The sequence below is a fragment of the Macaca fascicularis genome, chromosome 7 (assembly GCF_037993035.2).
Source record: "Macaca fascicularis isolate 582-1 chromosome 7, T2T-MFA8v1.1".
Classification (NCBI taxonomy): Eukaryota; Metazoa; Chordata; class Mammalia; order Primates; family Cercopithecidae; genus Macaca; species Macaca fascicularis.
In genome coordinates this window covers 74,970,767-74,989,426 of record NC_088381.1, presented here as the reverse complement: position 1 = coordinate 74,989,426, position 18,660 = coordinate 74,970,767, and the positions used below count along the sequence as shown (strand labels likewise).

The 18,660-nt window shown below is 39.6% G+C and overlaps 1 protein-coding gene across 2 annotated transcripts in view; it reads right to left on the bottom strand.

The window, feature by feature from the left end:
- IQGAP1 (IQ motif containing GTPase activating protein 1) overlaps nucleotides 1–18,660 on the bottom strand; it is a 116,676-nt gene that overhangs the window by 53,143 nt on the left and 44,873 nt on the right. For both annotated transcript variants that reach the window (XR_012415386.1, XM_005560517.3), the window contains exons 5-11: nucleotides 18,473–18,549; nucleotides 12,133–12,200; nucleotides 10,910–11,023; nucleotides 9,859–10,037; nucleotides 8,011–8,095; nucleotides 2,762–2,925; nucleotides 1,543–1,627 (exon numbers count right to left, since the gene is read on the bottom strand). Coding sequence is in view for 1 of the 2 variants with exons in the window: in XM_005560517.3 (XP_005560574.3) it covers nucleotides 1,543–1,627; nucleotides 2,762–2,925; nucleotides 8,011–8,095; nucleotides 9,859–10,037; nucleotides 10,910–11,023; nucleotides 12,133–12,200; nucleotides 18,473–18,549 (772 nt within the window). In the remaining variant the exon portion in view is untranslated. The remainder of the gene's footprint in view (nucleotides 1–1,542; nucleotides 1,628–2,761; nucleotides 2,926–8,010; nucleotides 8,096–9,858; nucleotides 10,038–10,909; nucleotides 11,024–12,132; nucleotides 12,201–18,472; nucleotides 18,550–18,660) is intronic.

Below are 18,660 nucleotides of genomic sequence, written 5' to 3'. Positions count from 1 at the left end.
ATAAATGGTGTTGAGAAAACTGGATAAGCATATGTAGAAGAATAAAGCTAGATCCCTATCTCTCATCATATACAAAAATAAATCAAAATAGATTAAAGACTTAAATCTAAGACCTGAAACTATGAAACAACTGGAAGAAAACATTGGGGAAATGCTTCAGGACACTGGTCTGAGCAAAGCCTTTTAGCTAAGACCTTAAAAGCATAAGGAATGAAAGCAAAAATAGACAAATGGGACTATGTCAAGCTAAAAAGCTTCTGCAAAGCAAAGGAAACCAACAACAAAGTGAAGAGACAACATACAGAACAGGAGAAAATATTTGCAAATGATCCATCTGAAAAGACAACAATAACCAGAACACATAAGAAATTCAAACAGCAGCAAACAAAAACAAAAACAAAAACAAAACCCACAAATAATCCAATTTTTACATGGCCAAATAAGCTGAAAAGACTTTTATCAAAAGAAGACACACAAATGGCCAAAAGGTATATGAAAAAATGCTCAACATCATTAATCATCAGGGAAATACACATCAAAACCACAATGAGACACCTTCTCACTCCAATTAAAATGGCTTTTATCAAAGACAAAATATAAAAAATGCTGGCAAGGCTGCAGAGAAAGGGCTCATACACTGTTGATGGGAATGTAAATTACTATAGCCACCATGGAAAACAGTACAGAGAGTCCTCAAAAAATTAAAATAAAACTACATATGATTCAGCAATCCCACTGCTAGGTATATGGCCAAAAGAAAGGAAATCAGCACTCCCATGTTTATTGCAGCTGTATTCACAATAGCCAAAATATGAAATCAACCTAAGTGTCCATCAATGAATAAATGGTAAAAAAAAAAAAAAAAGTAGTATATACACATGATGGAATATTATTCAGCCATAAAAACTGAAGGTCATTATGTTAAGTGAAATAAGCCAGACACAGAAAGGCAAATACCTCCTGATCTCACTCATATATGGGAGCTAAAAAAGTGGATCTCATGGAGGTAGAGTTGACTGGTGGTTCCCAGAAGCTGGGAAGGGTAGTGGGGAGGAGGAGATAGAGAGGTTGGCTAATGGGTACAAAATTACCATTAGATACAAGGAGTAGGTCTAGTGTTAGATAGCACAGTAGGATGACAACAGTTAACAATAATGTATAGTTCAAAATAGACAGAAGAATTGGAGTGTTTCCAACATCAACAAAAGATAAATGTATTAGGTGACAGATATTCCAATTACCCTGATTTGATCATTACACATTGTATGCATGTATCAAAATATCATACGTCAGTGCTTCTTGGTTGGTTTAAAAAACAAAACAAAACACATGTACCCTCAAAATATGTACAACTATTACATAGCAATTAAAACCACAACAACAACAACAAACTGGAGGAACCCGCCTGCCACCAAAAGTACCTGGCAGTTGGTTACGGCTGGTAGGCTCAGGTGGGGGATGAGAGTGACAGAAGCTAACCTCAGACCCTTTAGTAACACAAAGCCACAACTTTCCTCCCATACTGTTTCAATGGACTCTTACTTCTCTGATATTGCTGGGCAGCACTGTTTGCAGCATCCACTCCAGACTGCAGCTCCTCCTTCTGCAGGGGGTCAGTCTGACCACTCTGATAAAAGCAAAGAAAATTATGTAAAGATTATTCATTCCTATGACTCCAGGTCTTAAGGTTCTCATCTCTCAAAAGCAGTCACTAGGGACAGAGAGCCATAGTCATAAGTGACAGCTCAGGCTACACGTAGCCAAGGTGGCCGCCCCAGCTAGAGCCAAATGCCTTTGCCAAAGCTGGGGTAGAGTGACTTTACAGATACCAGTACATTCTTAAACATATTACATGAAAAGCCTCAAAACATTCTTTTTTTTTTTTTTTTTTTTTTGAGACGGAGTCTCGCTCTGTCCCCCAGGCTGGAGTGCAGTGGCCAGATCTCAGCTCACTGCAAGCTCCGCCTCCCGGGTTCACGCCATTCTCCTGCCTCAGCCTCCCGAGTAGTTGGGACTACAGGCGCCCGCCACCGCGCCCGGCTAGTTTTCTGTATTTTTTAGTAGAGACGGGGTTTCACCGTGTTAGCCAGGATGGTCTCGATCTCCTGACCTCGTGATCCGCCCGTCTCGGCCTCCCAAAGTGCTGGGATTATAGGCTTGAGCCACCGCGCCCGGCCAAGCCTCAAAACATTCTAAGGGAAAAGTGTTCATAGAATCTTAAGCACGTTAATGCTACTTACTTTGACCAATGTACGCTGGGTATTGGTAAAATGTATACTTGCCCTTATTTAGACAAAAAAGAAAGTCCCTCATGTTTGTTCTAAAAAAAAAAAAACCCCACAAAATACAATACCACACCATCTACCCTGACTGCACAGTAAGTACCTTTCCAGTGTTGACTAGAGCAAACTAATGGGGTGCAGTTTTTTTTTAAGTGCAAATTCTGATGTAAGAATGCAAAAATATTCAGGTTTTCCCCAATGTCTTTTAGTTGGAGAGAGAGAGACAGCTGAAGTGAAGGAGTGGTTAGACTGGGGATGGGTGGGTACTGTCTATTTTAAAAGAGGATTCATAGCTCTAAAAGCAAAAGTGAGTTGAAGACAATGTGTATTTTACCTGAGGATTTTTTTAAACTAACTTATATGCAGAGGAAAAAGTTGTATTGTGGGAAAAAAAAAGGCAGCATATATATCTTTAAATGACAGCATGAGATTCAAATGGATATATACAAACTCTTGCAGCTTCAATCCAGACTGTTTACCTGTCTCTTCTGCTGTTTATCACTCAGGAGCTGCTTCAAGTACCAGTCACTATTCTGTTGCTGCAGTCCTCGAAGACCCAGGGCTGGTGACTGTAGAGCCTTGAACAAGGCCAGTGCATCTCCTTGTTCTAAAGCCAGGTCGATGTTTGCTAATGCAGCAAATGCTGAGGAAAAAAGGCAAAAGCTTATGAAAGGACTATGTGAACAGAACAGCCTAGAATAGTTTTCCTTCCCCAAAACCAATCTCAGTTCCAGATACGGAAATATAACTCAAGAGAGCCTTTACTCTGTGGTTCTCAGAAGCATAAGATCTTCGGATTGGAAAAGAACCTTAGAGTCATCAAGTCCTGGGGTTCCCAACAAGCTGTTCGTCGGATTTCATACAGATTCCTGGGCCACACTCCCAGCCCACTTAAAAACTTCCAAATGTAGACAGCTCAGCACCAACATGGAGCCAACAATCCAGACCAACATGATGCTTAAATTCCCTTAAAATGCCAAGTAGTTGTCCAGATTATACTTACAGACCGCCAAACAGGAGAAAGTATCTCCCATGGCCATTTACTATACCGTTGGACAATTTTGTTTCAAAAATATTTTTAAAGCTTCAACCCTAAAGTTCACACTGAATACATTCCACTGCCCCCCCCATGACAGCAAATGCCTTACGAGCAGCCTTATTTTCTTTAACTATGTCTTACATACCATCAGTTTGAATCCTCTCATTACCCTGATACTTCCTGCACACACTCCACCCACAACAGTCAGTGCCCAGATATCAAGGGTGATCCAACCTGTGCAGAGTGAAAGGGGCCATCTTCCCCCTCTCTACATTCTCTCTTCTAATCATAGAACCTGAGGTCACACAAGCTCTATAATACAATACATGACAATGAAAACCCAGATGCTCCTTCATCTGAAAATGATAATGAAGATAACTTCCCTCATAGGAATAGGTTTAAGATTAAATAAAATCATATACATAGAAGCACTTCATATACTGTAAAAAAACAAACAAACAAAAAACAAAACAAAACCAAAAAGGTCTTCTTAGCCTGAAAGACAGAATAAGGTAATTTCTGATTTCAGAAACGACAGCCACTAAGGAATCATAATTAGTTTATTACTTTCCATTTCCTTATTCTTTGAAGAGAAAATGTCTGTCCCTACCACCACTCACAGATAAACATCTGATTTTTATCCAAGTAGCAAAAAGAAATCAATAAAATACCAAAAATAAAAATATCTGGGGAATAGTAGTACTTATCAATTGCAAATGTTTTCATTAGTAAAAAACAAAATAAAATTAATAAGCTGTTACAAAGAAAATCAAAACAGCCCAAGGGAAAATAAAGTCTCAAACTAGAAAATGGGAAGTAGGGGCAATGAGGAGACTAGAACTACTAAAAAAAAAGGGGGGGGAGGGGAAGAAAAGGTTAAAACATTGGTATGGATGTGAGGTCTCACTGTAGGCTCCTAAGATACTGTTTATTTCTTCCTAGTATTTATACCCGTCATTCAACTGAGCACCAAACCAAGGTGGTGGCTTCTCAAGTCATGTCTGCAGGTCTACGTGGCTATTAGCCAACTAATTATCCATTCCTTCAATGATATTTACTGAGGATCTGCTATATGCTGCAAACATAATAGTGAAAAAACCAAATATCCTTATCCTCATGGAGCTTTCATAATAGCTAGAGACAGAAAATATAATCAATGTAGATAACAAACTAGACTTTCTCTAGGTATATAGCATAGAATCTTACAGTATCTCTCTACAAAAGCACCTAGTAAATTTTGCTTTTTCTAGAAGTGTATACATACTACTCAAATATGTAAATATTAAATGAATATCTATAAACATTTCTATTGCAAAGACAATAAAGTATGGAACATTACTTAAATACTTCCTCTCACTGAACTTTAGTTATATAACTCTAATTTTCCATATTCTACTTAACAAAAAATAAAAACTTTTTCTAATTTTTAACTGTTTGGCCTGTAGGTTTTTCCCGGGGCAGCATCAATGGCGTCATTGCTGTTTCGAATGCCCTAGGCAAAGAATCTCATCTATAATTACATTAATTCCTGGAACCTGAAGTCCCTATACCCTCCTGGCATCTAACTTTCCTTTGCCTCAGACTTTCTCTACAATTAGGAAAAGACTGTCCTTTCATAGGGAATTCTGCCTTATCCTCACCCTCTTATCTATCCTAAGGATCCCTGTGAAGATCCATGTACGCTGAAAACCTACTCAAACTTCTAGACAGAAATCATCATTCCCTTCTTTATTCTATGACTACACTGCATGCACTCTTGGCACCTTGCTCTAATCAAGCTGCCCTAAAAGTACTCATTTGCATGTCTATCCTCCTGACTATACTGAAAGGTATTTGAGGGAATTTTTATTATTTTGCTCCTCTGACTACATAATAATAATATGAATAGGACATTTTAAGAACATATACATATTGTTATTTCCTTACATGTGCTCACCACTGATTCTTACATAATTAGCAAGGTAAAATTACAAAGGTTATAAAATACCAAACAGTAAGGTAGAGAAAAATCCCTTAGTAAAACAAAAAATATTTTATGTACTCTATGCAACAGGAAACATGCTGGACTTTCTTCTCACAGAGAACCAACCATAAGGACACTCCAGTTTATATTTGCTGACTTAAGAATTAACACAGATTCAGCACAAGATACCATCCACATTTGAATGGATTATTCTGCTCGGAAGGTCATTATCCTAAATGAACCCAAAGGCAGCAGAATACAAACAATGCTGGTCCATCTACTTGGGAGGCTGAGGCAGGAGAATCTCTTGAACCTGGGAGGCAGAGATTGCAGTGAGCCGAGATTGCGCCACTGCACTCCAGCCTGGATTCTGTTTCAAAAAACAAAAAATAAAAAATAACCCAAAAAACAAGAATGCTGGTCAGGACTTAGAACTCCAATCCTACAGAATTGGTAAAATCTTCTCTACTTATTAATATTAGTTCAAATGAGAAATTTGGTCCTCCAAATGAACAATTACTATTATTATTATTATGAGTATCTTGAGCAAAACAAGATTAAGCCTGGCCTAGTTGGTTGAAATCAAACCTTTTAGTTTTTTTAGTGAGTCTAAACCTATGATAGGAATTAGGAGCACTTCCAAAGAAGTAGAATATATAATCTCTACTTTAAGGAGTTTACAAAGACGTCAGAAGAACAAGCAATACAAGACAATACATAATTAAGTACAAATTTATAGGGATGAGCCTGTGTATGACACAGGAGATTTGAAAGCCAAGCATATTGAACTGTGATAGGCACCGAAGTGAAAATTGAACTGGATCTTGAATGATGGGTACAATTTGGATTAGGAAGAGATGAGGCATGAGGGCATTACAGTAGAGAGATTACATGACTAACAAAGTGATAATACTAATGTTCACTGAGTACTTACTAAATAGCTGGCCATTTACATACACTATCTCATATTATCTGCATAACAACTCTACTGCAGGTGCCCAATGTTACACAGCTTTTAACAGAGGAACAAGAGATCAAATACCAGGTCAGTACCACTTCACAGCCAGATTCTTTTTTTAAGAAAATTTAATTAATTAATTTTTTGAGACAGGGTCTCACTCTGTTGCCCAGCCTACAATGCAGTGGTGCGAACACAGCTCACTGCAGCCTCAACCTCCTGGGCTCAAGCGATCCTCCTGCTTCAGCCCCCAAGTAGCTGGGACTACAGGCGCGTGTCACCATATCCAGCTAGTTTTTGTATTTTTTTTAAAGACGGGGTTTTGCCACATTGCCCAGGATGGTCTCAAACTCCTAAGCTCAGGCAATCCACCTGCCTTGGCCTTCCAAAATGCCGGAATTGCCCGGCCCTGATTCTTTTTAAGTCATAAAATGTACAGAATGAGTATGGGAGGTAATTAGGCAAATGAGCTTCTACTGAGAGCTGTACGCATGAAATATTGCATAAAGAACTTCACTAGGCTAGGCATCTGCATTTTGTCTGGCAAGTATGAAGAAGTCATGGTGAGTTCTTTAGCAGAGTAGCAACAAAATGATAATTTCAATAAATTAATTTCCCCAAAGTAACACACATATAAAAGTCAATATTAAAAGTATAATCTCAATTTTGTTTAAATATGTTTTGGAGGCTGGGCAAGGCAGCTCATGCCTGTAATCCCAGCACTTTGGGAGGCCAAGGTGGCAGGATCACTTGAGATCAGGATTTTGAGACCAACCTGGGCAACAGAGCGAGACTCTGTCTCTTCAAAAAAATTGTAAAAAGCAGCTGGGTGTGGCGGCGCATGACTGTAGTCCTAGTTACTAGGGAATGTGAAGCAGAAGGATGGCTTGGGCCCAGGAGTTTGAGGCTGCAGTAAACCATAATCGCAACTGCAGCCTAAGAAACAGAGTGTAACTCTGTCTCTTAAAGAAAAAAGAAAATTTTTAATATATATATATATACACACACACACACATACACACACACACATGCAGACGCATTTTGAAGAACATACAAAAAAATGCCAGTAATGATTACTTCTAAGTGATGATTATTTCTAAGTGATGGAGTCTAATTTTTGTGGTTTATTGTTTAATATCTAGACAGTTTGCATTATTCTTTAAAGGAAAAACAAAACTATAATGTTACTTAAAAAAAATAAAAAAATAATTTTTTTTTTGAGACAGAGTCTCAGTGTTGTCCAGTCTGGAGTACAGTGACACCATCTCAGCTCACTGCAACCTGTGCCTCCCGGGTTCAAACGATTCTCCTGCCTCAGCCTCTCGAGTAGCTGGGACTACAGGTGCACGCCACCATGCCCGGCTAATTTTTGTATTTTCGGTAGAGATGGGGTTTCACCATATTGGCTAGGCTGGTCTCAAACTCCTGACCTCAGGTGATCCACCCACCTTGGCCTCCCAAAGTGCTGGGATTAATCAGCCACTGCGCCTGGCCAGGAAAATAATTTTTAAAAGCATGTAATAGGGTGAAAGAGTGAAACTATAGCCAAAAAGACTACTATGACGCTACTGTCAGTGTAGGAACAAGGGGCTGACTGAAGATTTAAAACGGAGGAATAGAAACACAAAAGATTGTTAATAAGCAATTGCTGCTAAACAAATCCACTAATGTCTAAAGTAAGTAAATTAAACCATGTTGTAAGTCCCAGAATAGATCAACATTCACATTATAATATCCCTTTAAGTGCCTGACTCAGGAACATACTTACTATTGACTTTGTTCACATTGCCTTGAATTTCAGCTTGCGTGAGCAGCTCCTCATAAACATCTCTTTCTCTCTCTGAGTTTTCTGTCTGAGGATGAGTAAAAAACATAATTAAGTTAGCCTAAGGTGTCTAAGAGGACCACAAAAATACACCTGTGCTCCTCCTGCACACTACTAAGAATATGGGTGTAGCTTAAGATCCTTTATAAAGAACAAAGCAGGCACAGTAACTCATGCCTGTAATCCCAGTGCTTTGGAAGGCCAAGGCGGGAAGATGGCTTGAGGCCAAGAGTTTGAGATCAGCCTGGGCAACATAGCGAGACACCATCTCTACAAATTTTTTTTTTTAATTAGCCCAATGTGGTGGCACACACCTGTAGTCCCAGCTACTCAGGAGGCTGTGACAGGAAGATTGCTCTGCCCAGAAGTTTAAGGCTGCAGTGAGTTATGACTGCACCACTGCATTCCAGTCTGGGCGACAGAGTGAGACTTTTTTTTTTGAGACAGAGTCTCGCTCTGTCACCTAGGCTGGAGTGCAATGGCACGATCTTGGCTCACTACAAACTCCACCTCCTGGATTCATGTGATTCTCTTGCTTCAGCCTCCCAAGTAGCTGAGACTACAGGCATGCACCATCAGGCCCAGCTAATTTTTTTGGTATTTTTAGTAAAGAAGGGGTTTCACCACATTAGCCAGGCTGGTCTCGAATTCCTAACCTCAAGTGATCGGCCTGCCTTGGCCTCCCAAAGTGCTGGGATTAGAGGCAGCACATCCTTGCCTCAGATCTGAGCAGAATGGGCACATACAGATCCACGATCCTGGAGTGTCACTGGTGACATACGCAGGGGCATGGCAGCAGCTACTTGCCTGCAGGCTAGTTTGGCACCTAACTGGGAAACTGAAATCCCTGCTCTACGATAAGAGATACAAAGAATGTTCTGAGAGCAGGGTTGTTTTCGCTTTGTCATCAACCACTAATTTTAACAAGGGGTGGATAAATTTGTGTGAAGCTTCTTTTTTTTTTTTCGAGACAGAGTCACGCTCTGTTTCCCAGCTGGTGTGATCTTGGCTTACTGCAGCCTCCACCTCCCAGGTTCAAGCGATTCTCCTGACTCAGCCTCCCAAGTAGCTGGGATTACAGGAGCCCACCACAACGCTGGGCCAATTTTTGGACTTTCAGTACAGATGGGATTTTGCCATATTGGCCAGGCTGGTCTCAAACTCCTGACTTCAGGTGTTCCGCCTACCTTGGCGTCCCAAAGTGCTGGGAGTACAGGCATTAGCCACCATGACCAGCCTGTGTGAAGTCTTAAATGGGATTCCTAGATTCAGTTTTTCCAAGTCAGAATCATTTAACGAACTTCTACATACCCCTAACAATTGTACACAAACATTTTACCCCAAAGAATCTGGGAAAGAGGAAAGACTATGTTAATATTTAGAGATAATCTTTCCAAAGGGCACTACTAATTTTAATGGCTACACTCCAGAATTTTATTTACATAAAATTCAAGAAGTAGAGGTCAATATGGAGTCTCACACCAAAAGATTAGACACTGCATCATTCCATTTTTAAAAAAGGTAAATGGCAGCAATAGAAAACAGACTGGTAGTTGCCTGGGCTCAGGGGTGTGGGTGAGGTAGAAACTGACTGCGAAAGTACACTAAGGAACTTTCTGGGGTGATGGTTAAATGATCACATATATTTGTCAAAACTCAAACTGTACATTTAAAATTCGGTGAATTTTGCTGTGTGTAAATTGCATCTCAATAAAATTGATGTTTAAACTGCAGCCATATCAAATGATGGAATAACAAATTAATTAGAAAGAATAGATGTTGCATTTTTACCCTGTTTTTAGCATTTGTCATTTTGTCCTGCTTAGCCTGGTAAAGTACATCCTGGTAAGTGGATGCCAAGGGCTCTTCAAGATTTACAAGCATGGCATTGGGATTTTTCAAAGCTGCAAATGTGTCGGCTGGAATTCTATGGTCAATAGCTTCATTAATAGCAATAACAGCAGCATGTACTAAAAAAACAAAAACAAAAACACTGAGATTATATAGATTAAAGGATGTATATCACAATAGAAAGCAACACTGCACCCCCCCATTAGAGACAGAGGCTCCTTTTCACAGAGAAATAACAACTGGAGTTCAAAGACTGGCTCCCTGGGCCCTATGAGCCTACCCTCTTCCTTACGGTATACAAAGCCACAGCTGCATCTGTGATCCATGTTTGGGATGATGAATTTGGAATCTCACAGAGAAATACTCATAAGAGAGCCTTGCAAGGAGCACTTGCTCTGGAGGTATTTGCCTTAATTACCGAGTAAACACCATAAAACAATAAGAAACTCAATGAGCCACGGAAATGTAGGACTTCCTTTCTTTTTTTCTTTTGTTTTTTTTGAGACAGAGTTTTGCTCTCTTGTTGCCCAGTCTGGAGTGCAATGGTGCCATCTCGGCTTACTGCAACCTCCGCCTCTTGGGTTCAAGTGATTCTCTTGCCTCAGCCTCCCAAGCAGCTGGGATTACAGGCACGCGCCACCACGCCTGGCTAATTTTTGTCTTTTTAGTAGAGATGGGGTTTCACCATGGCCAGGCTGGTCTTGAACTCCTGACCTCAGGTGATCCACCCGCCTTGGCCTCCCAGCTGCTAGGATTACAGGCGTGAGCCACTGTGTCCAGTCAGGACTTCCTTTCTAAATGCTTTCACTTTAATCAGAATTAATCATGTATTTCCAAATAACAACGGCATGGAAGACTGTGTTTACAACTACATCTATGGACTTAAACTTGCTAGCAAGATTCACAATGTCCTAGATCATCACTATAGAATTAATTATTGGAAATGGTGGCAACAATCTCAGTTGAACCCATGAGATTTCTCTCTTCTTACATGCAGCTTCATCCACTGACAGTTCATTAGCCAGGATGCCCCCAATCTTGCTAAATGCAGGCATTTGGATGCCATACTTCTCCAACTCAGTCTTCATGTTGTTGATTTCTTCTTCTACAGGAGGGAATTAATACTCAGTCAATCAAGCTAGGCACCTTTCCATAACCAAGAGAAGGAAACATATTCCTCAACTATGCAATAGGATTAAATGGCATTTACCTTTTAGGGTGTTATAAAGATATAAAGATAAAATGTATGGAAAGCACTTAACACAGTAACTGGCATATAAAATGCAGTCAAACATTATTATTATCAAGGGCATCAAACATAACTATAAAGTGAGCCGGTCCTACAGGAAATAGTTGTTCAGAATTGCTACTTGTGGCATTTCCTACAACGAACTTATAAATGGAACAGCTTTAATGTGAGCTCAACAATAAGTGAATCACAAACTAAGTCAGTTATCTCAGTCTTTACAATCCAAATCATTAGCTGCTATTCAACAATTTCATTTCTAAGGCAGAAAGCCAAATGATAAAGAAAACATGTAAGGTCTGGCCCTTTCCCCAGGTCTGGTGAATAACTTCCCTGGAAGGAAAAAATATCATGGACAAAAAATTTCTTACCAAGTTTTAAACTTTCAAGCCTACAAAACAATCACCACTTTGAAAGACTTGAATCTATCTTACCCTTAAACAATATTACCACTGCCCTTTTTCTCCCTAATCCCTCATCTCTTCAAGCATCTGGCTATAGCAAATACACATAGAAACACCCATCCAAATAAGCTTAAACTTTAAAATTACTAAATTGGCATCTTTGTGTCATCTCACTCCCCACTCTCCCTCTTGCTTTGCCCACAACAGATGCTTACTGGAATGGAAAGGCAAAGATAGTTATAAAGCTTTTTTCAACATACCCAAACATTTAATGTTATGTGTTAACATTATTATATGTTTTATATATGTTAATGTTATCCCCAATTTATATACAAGAAAACTGAGACTCACTAATCATGTTCACATTATAAGTGAGAGAACAGAGCTTGAAATTCCAAGTTTAGTGTTCTTTACCCCACATTAGAGAAGCAAGTTATTTATATTTCTTTCACCTCCACTGCCAGAGTATTTTTAAAGCCTTAGGTCTTTAAAATTGGTACTGCTGGCTCTCCCAGCTATTTCCACGTAATTCAAGCATTTCCTGCCAAGTCTGTAACTCCTTACCTGTGAAGTCAACCTTTCCATATAGGTCTTGAATTTGAGGAGCCAGGCCTAGCTTGAACAGGTACAAACTAGAAGATACAATATGCAAAAGGTTAGGCCTCCCAGCAGTGCCTAGCTGCCACCCTTAAAAGGGGAAAATCAGCATGAAGAATAAAATAGAAGCATTCTGAACACTGAGACTCCCAGTACCTACAACAGTCTCCTTTGTAGTTACAATACTCTATTTACCTCAGAGTGTTTTATTTTAGTTTAAATGACAGCATTGTCCTAAAAAGTCACATAACACAATGCAAAGAGCACTGGACTGGGAGAAATCAGTAGGCACAAATTCAAGTCCCGGTTCTGGCACAAAGTCAATGTACAATTAGATGTTAATGGCCAGGCACAATGGCTCATGCCTGTAATCCCAGCACTTTGGGAGGCTGAGGTGGGCAGATCACCTGAGGTCGGGAGCTTGAGACCAGCCTGGCCAACATGGCAAAACTCCGTCTATACCAAAAATACAAAAATTAGCCAGGTGTGGTGGCATGTGCCTATAATCCCAGCTATTCAGGAGGCTGAGGCAGGAGAATCGCTTGAACCTGGGAGGCAAAGGCTGCAGTGAGCCAAGACTGCACCACTGTACTCCAGCCTGGGCAACAGTGCGAGACTCCGTCTCAAAAAAGAAAAAAAGATGTTAACATTAATGTTAATGTAATTAATAGTGAAGTGTCTCTTCATTTGTTTGCTTTCCTGTAATCAGTAAGTTTTAAATAATAAGACATCTTAGAAAAGCTTCATAAAAATGATTCAGATGGCAAATCTTACTTAAACTGAATTCATATTACTGATGGAAAAGTTTAATCCAGGTAATTTAACAGTTTTAGATAAATAGTATTTCATATATTTTTACTTTTTAAGTATCAGGTTGGTAAAAATTATTTTTACTTTTTAAACTTAAAAAAAAATCACTTAGACTCTAAGCTTCACGCAAGCAGGGACAATACAGGGCTCATTCACTAATGTCTACCCAGAGCCTAGCATATATTAAAAAATGTTAATCAATATTTGACAGATGAATGGACAGATAAATCAATGTCCATAAGCCTGTGTTAAGTGGATTCTAAAGCCCTAGCTGACTGGAACCAACAAATTAGAAGAGATCAGAAGGGTACTTCACAGATACTGACAAAAGCAAGAAATCGACAGTTTAAAGTAAGCAGGGAAATAAGAAATATATAAAAAATAAATCATAGAAACTTGAAGTGGTATACAGTTTTTGTAAATAATCTATAAACTCAGTATCATCTAAATACAAACATGCATCATGTACACTGCAATCACAGAACTGATCAAAATTTAAATTGTATATAATAAACCCAAATGTATAACAGAAAAACAAAAAAAAATCAAGTATTCTCAAAACACACTAGACTTTATGCATCCACAGAAGCTAATCATTTTCTCAGAGAAGTGCAAGTATAAGACGTATGTATATGATTAAATGCTTTTCTTTCAGGTAAAACACTCAAGATGGATATATAAAGCTCCTCTCTCAGAAGATTTTAAATGTATTCAAAAAATTCTCCAGACTGGGTGTAGCGGCTCACGCCTGTAATTCCAGTACTTTGAGAAGGAGAGGCAGGAGGATCGCTTGAGGTCAGGAATTCAAAACAGCTTGAGCAACATAGCAAGACCTTGTCTCTACAAAAAAAATTTTTTTAATTTGCCAGGTATGGTGGTGCATGCCTGTAGTCCTAGCTATTTGGGAGGCTAAGGCAGGAGGATAGCTTTCACCTTGGAGGTTGTTACAATGAGTCAAGATCACACCTCTGTGTTCCAGCCTAAGCAAAAGAGTAAGACCCTGCCTCTTTAAAAAAGAAATTCCAAAGTAAAATAACTAATAACTTTCTATACATGTAATATGTTCCCTTATATATTTTTCTCACTAATACATCACACCTGCATTCTTAATTGTGAGAATATTTTTCTCCAAGAATTTCTTTCTCATTTATTCCTACTTGGAAATAGGGAAGAAGAAATTTTAAGAAAGTTCAAGAATGTTGCAGATATGGTTTGGGTCTGTGCCCCTGTCCAAATCTCATGTCAAATTGTAATCCCCAGGTGGGGGCCTGGTGAGAGGTGACTGGATCAATGGGGGCAGATTTCCCCCTTGCTGCTGTTCTCCTAACAGTGAGTGAGTTATCGCTAGATTTGGTTGTTTAAAAGTATGTAAGCACCTCCCCACCTCTCTCTTCCTCTTGTTCCTGCAATGTGAGATGTGACTGTTTCCTCTTTGTCTTCTGCCATGATTGTAAGTTTCCTAAGGTCTCTCCAGCCATGCTTCCTGTAGAAGCTGTGGAACCTTAAGCCAATTAAACTCTGTTCTTTATGAATTACCCAGTCTCAGGTATTTCTTTATGGCAGTACGAGAACGGACTAATACAGTTGCTTTCACAGTACCAAGAACACTAAATTAGCTTTTAATGTCTTTCAATGGTAAATTAAAGGTGCTACAACCATATCACTGGCTGACATAAAAAGTAGACATGGGCACCATCTTTCTTTTAACTCTCTTTAATTATTACAAGTATTTTATGGCGATACTGGAGCTATGAATGGATTCAAAATGGCCAGTTAAGTCCTCTTACCCACAATCAAAAGTACTTAGCTTCACACTGAAACTTATAAACCCTAATGGTGAACAGCACTTTCCCATCTTTGTTCCTGCTCTCCCATGCCTACTTCCACAAATACACTGTTAGGCACCTATAATGGGTCAGCCTGTAACTGCGCTTAAGATTTATTTTTCGGCCGGGCGCGGTGGCTCAAGCCTGTAATCCCAGCACTTTGGGAGGCCGAGACGGGTGGATCACGAGGTCAGGAGATCGAGACCATCCTGGCTAACACGGTGAAACCCCATCTCTACTTAAAAAAAATACAAAAGGCCGGGCGCGGTGGCTCAAGCCTGTAATCCCAGCACTTTGGGAGGCCGAGACGGGTGGATCACGAGGTCAGGAGATCGAGACCATCCTGGCGAACACAGTGAAACCCCGTCTCTACTAAAAAATACAAAAAACTAGCCAGGCGAGATGGCGGGCGCCTGTAATCCCAGTTACTTGGGAGGCTGAGGCAGGAGAATGGCGTAAACCCCGGAGGCGGAGCTTGCAGTGAGCTGACATCCAGCCACTGCACTCCAGCCCGGGCGACAGAGCGAGACTCCGTCTCAAAAAAAAAAAAAATACAAAAAACTAACCAGGCGAGGTGCCGGGCACCTGTAGTCCCAGCTACTCGGGAGGCTGAGGCAGGAGAATGGCATAAACCCGGAAGGTGGAGCTTGCAGTGAGCTGAGATCTGGCTACTGCACTCCAGCCTGGGTGACAGAGCGAGACTCTGTCTCAAAAAAAAAAAAAAAAAAAAAAAGATTTATTTTTCTTATTTTCTACTTAAGCTGAACTTTGTAGCAATGGGCAGAAGGAAGCTGTGTTAACCTATCTGGATTCTAACTATCTTTTCTGTGAATGGTGAGTAACCTAGAAGTCACTATGTCAATCTCAAAGATGATTAATAAAGACCCTGGAACACAGCAGGTGATTAGGAAACAGAATCTACTATAGGCCCACAGTCCCTTACCCAAATTCTTGGAGCCAGATATATTTGAATGTTGAATTTCTCAGATATTAGAAAGTGTATTTCTATTTACAGTGTATATGGTATTATAAAGTATCCCCAGCAAGCCCTGGGGCAGCATCCTCAATCCAATACATTACTTTCTGCAGAGAAACACACAAACATAATCATACTAAGAAGACAAATGAGCTTACACCAAACTTAAAATCAATTTTCAGATAATTTAGGGTTTTAATTTAGGATAAGAGATTATGGACCTGTTTAACCCCAAAATCAGTTATTAGAATAACAAAACGGGGAAACAGGAAGTATACAAGTATTTTGAGAATGGAAAACTGGGGTCTTATCTAAGAGTGGAATGTTATCTACAAAAGTAATATAGTATGATTAAAGCACAGTGACTATCTCTGGAATAATGCCAATCAAGACTTCAGAGGGGGAAAAAAAAAACGGCAAGCAGGGAGGAGACAGACAGTTAGTACTTTTCTGTCACTGTTGATCCAAAGAAGATGGAGCCTTATCCAATACAGTGAGGTGAGGAACCTGCTTTGAACATGGTTGTGTTTTGTGGTAAAAGAAGAAACTCTCAGCAACTATAAATACTTCCTACATATTATCAAATGTTGCCAATCCACCCTTCAGGAAAAACACCATTAAAAAAAAAAAAAACAAAAACCATAAATCACAAAACACACCACTCTATATATACCTTCTAAGCACAGACTGCATATTCAAGAGAAATGGAAAACAATAGCAGACTTCCTTTCTTTCTCTTTCTGACTCTACCACTAGGAAGGCATAGTTAATTCTTTAGCCTCTACTACACAGAATTTGAGGGCCTGGAACCCAGGTTACACTGCAAGAGTAGTGGTTACACAACTAGCAGAGAGGAATTCTGCTTCCATGTTCAGATATCCATCGCAGGTACAGCCTTCACAAGATTATCAACATAGACAAATCTCATGCAACACTAAGTCAAACACAATACTCAGAATTAATGTGATCTGGACTCAGACACACATATTTGGTAATGTTTTGTTTTGTTTTTTAGAGACAGAGTCTTGCTCTGTCGCCCAGCCTGGAGTGCAGTAGCACAATCATAGCTCACTGCAGCCTCAAACTCCTGGGCTTACGTGATCCTCCCACCTCAGCCTCCAGGGTAGCTAGGACTGCAAGCGTATGCCACCATGCCCAGCTAATGTTTTGTTTCTTGTAGAAATGGGGTCTTGCTACGTTGCTCAGGTTGGTCTTTAACCCCTGGCTTCAAGCAAACCTCTCGCTTTGGTCTCCCAAAGCACTGGGATTACAGGTGTGAGCCACTGTACCTACCCAGCCTCAGACACGTATTTGAAATTGCTACATTCTCAACACGAGATCCACTAGTTCTCAGCTATATTCATTCTTTTGTATGTTTCACACTGATTCCAATGATACCACAGATCTAGTACATGTTTGATCAAGAAACGAGACAACAGTCTTCTTATAGATCAGTATTATATACCTACTCCAATGTAATTAACACTTAGCAAGCACACATAGATGATGCTATGTAAGTGCAGCCCAAGCAAAAATCTGACTCATGTCCCACTTGCTCTGCCACCATCTCCTTTAGTCCTGTGGCCACCAAGTAAATCTGCTAAAATACTACACTACTGTACCACAGGTTGAGTATACCAAATCTAAAAATCCAAAATCCAAAATGCTCCAAAACCTAAAAATTTTTGAGCACCAACATGACCCTCAAAGGAAATGCTATAATTGGAGCATTCTGCATTTCAGATTTGGCATGCTCAACTGGTAAGTATAATGCAAATACTTCAAAATCCAAAACACTTCTGGTCCCAAGCATTTCAGATAAGGAACCTGTTCTGTATTTAACCTGTATAAGCATCTACTACTAACCATCCCACTATCCTTCCAGACTTGTATCTTTTCCTTCCAATTTAATTTAGGATTCTGGGGACCTCAAAATTAAGCCACATTCCAAATTTACCATGACATTATGGGAAAAAAATATATTTTGTATCATTTCCTACTATCATGTTTGTGTTGGTATAAAAAGTATTATTATTATTATTATTATTATTGGAGATGGAGTTTCGCTCTTGTTGCCCAGGCTGGAGTGCAATGGTGCAATCTTGGCTCACTGCAACCTCTGCCTCCCGGGTTCAAGCAATTCTCCTGCCTCAGCCTCCCGAGTAGCTGGGATTATAGGCACCCACCACCAATGCCCAGCTAATTTTTTGTATTTTTAGTAGACACGGGGTTTTGCTATGTTGTCCAGGCTGGTCTCGAACTCCTGACCTCAGGCGATCCACCCGCCTCGACTCCCAAAGTGTTGGGATTACAGGCGTGAGCCACCGCACCTGGCTTGTAAAAATTATTGAATGAATGAACAAATGGCTTAACGATGGCAAGGACCTAGATAATTAAATAAGAGACTGCACTCCAAGTGAAAGCATAGTTCACAGAAACACTAGATCAATTATGGAAGATACCATGTTTTTAGAACAAAATTATCTGCTATTAAATAAATAAATCCTTTCTCGGTACTCCGTAGAAAAACACAGCTGTTTCTCACCATTTTGTTCAGATAACAGTATTTTATCCTATTTGGAACTTTTGAAACTAATGAAAAAACTTTTTCATTCTTACCTCAAGCATAAAAAACTACACACTCAATTCAGATGTTATTCATAATTTCCTTATTTTGCCAAGAAAATTTGATTACCTGAGTGCATGGATACAGTAGATACATCTTGGCATGTTCTTTCGATCATAGATATCCGTAGTTTCTGGGTAAAAAATCTAGGGAGAAATAAAAGAAATAGAGTAAGGTATCCATTCACTGTGTTCATTTGACATTCACCAATCATCAATAATACAAATCAAACAATGGACGGTTAGAAAACATCAGTG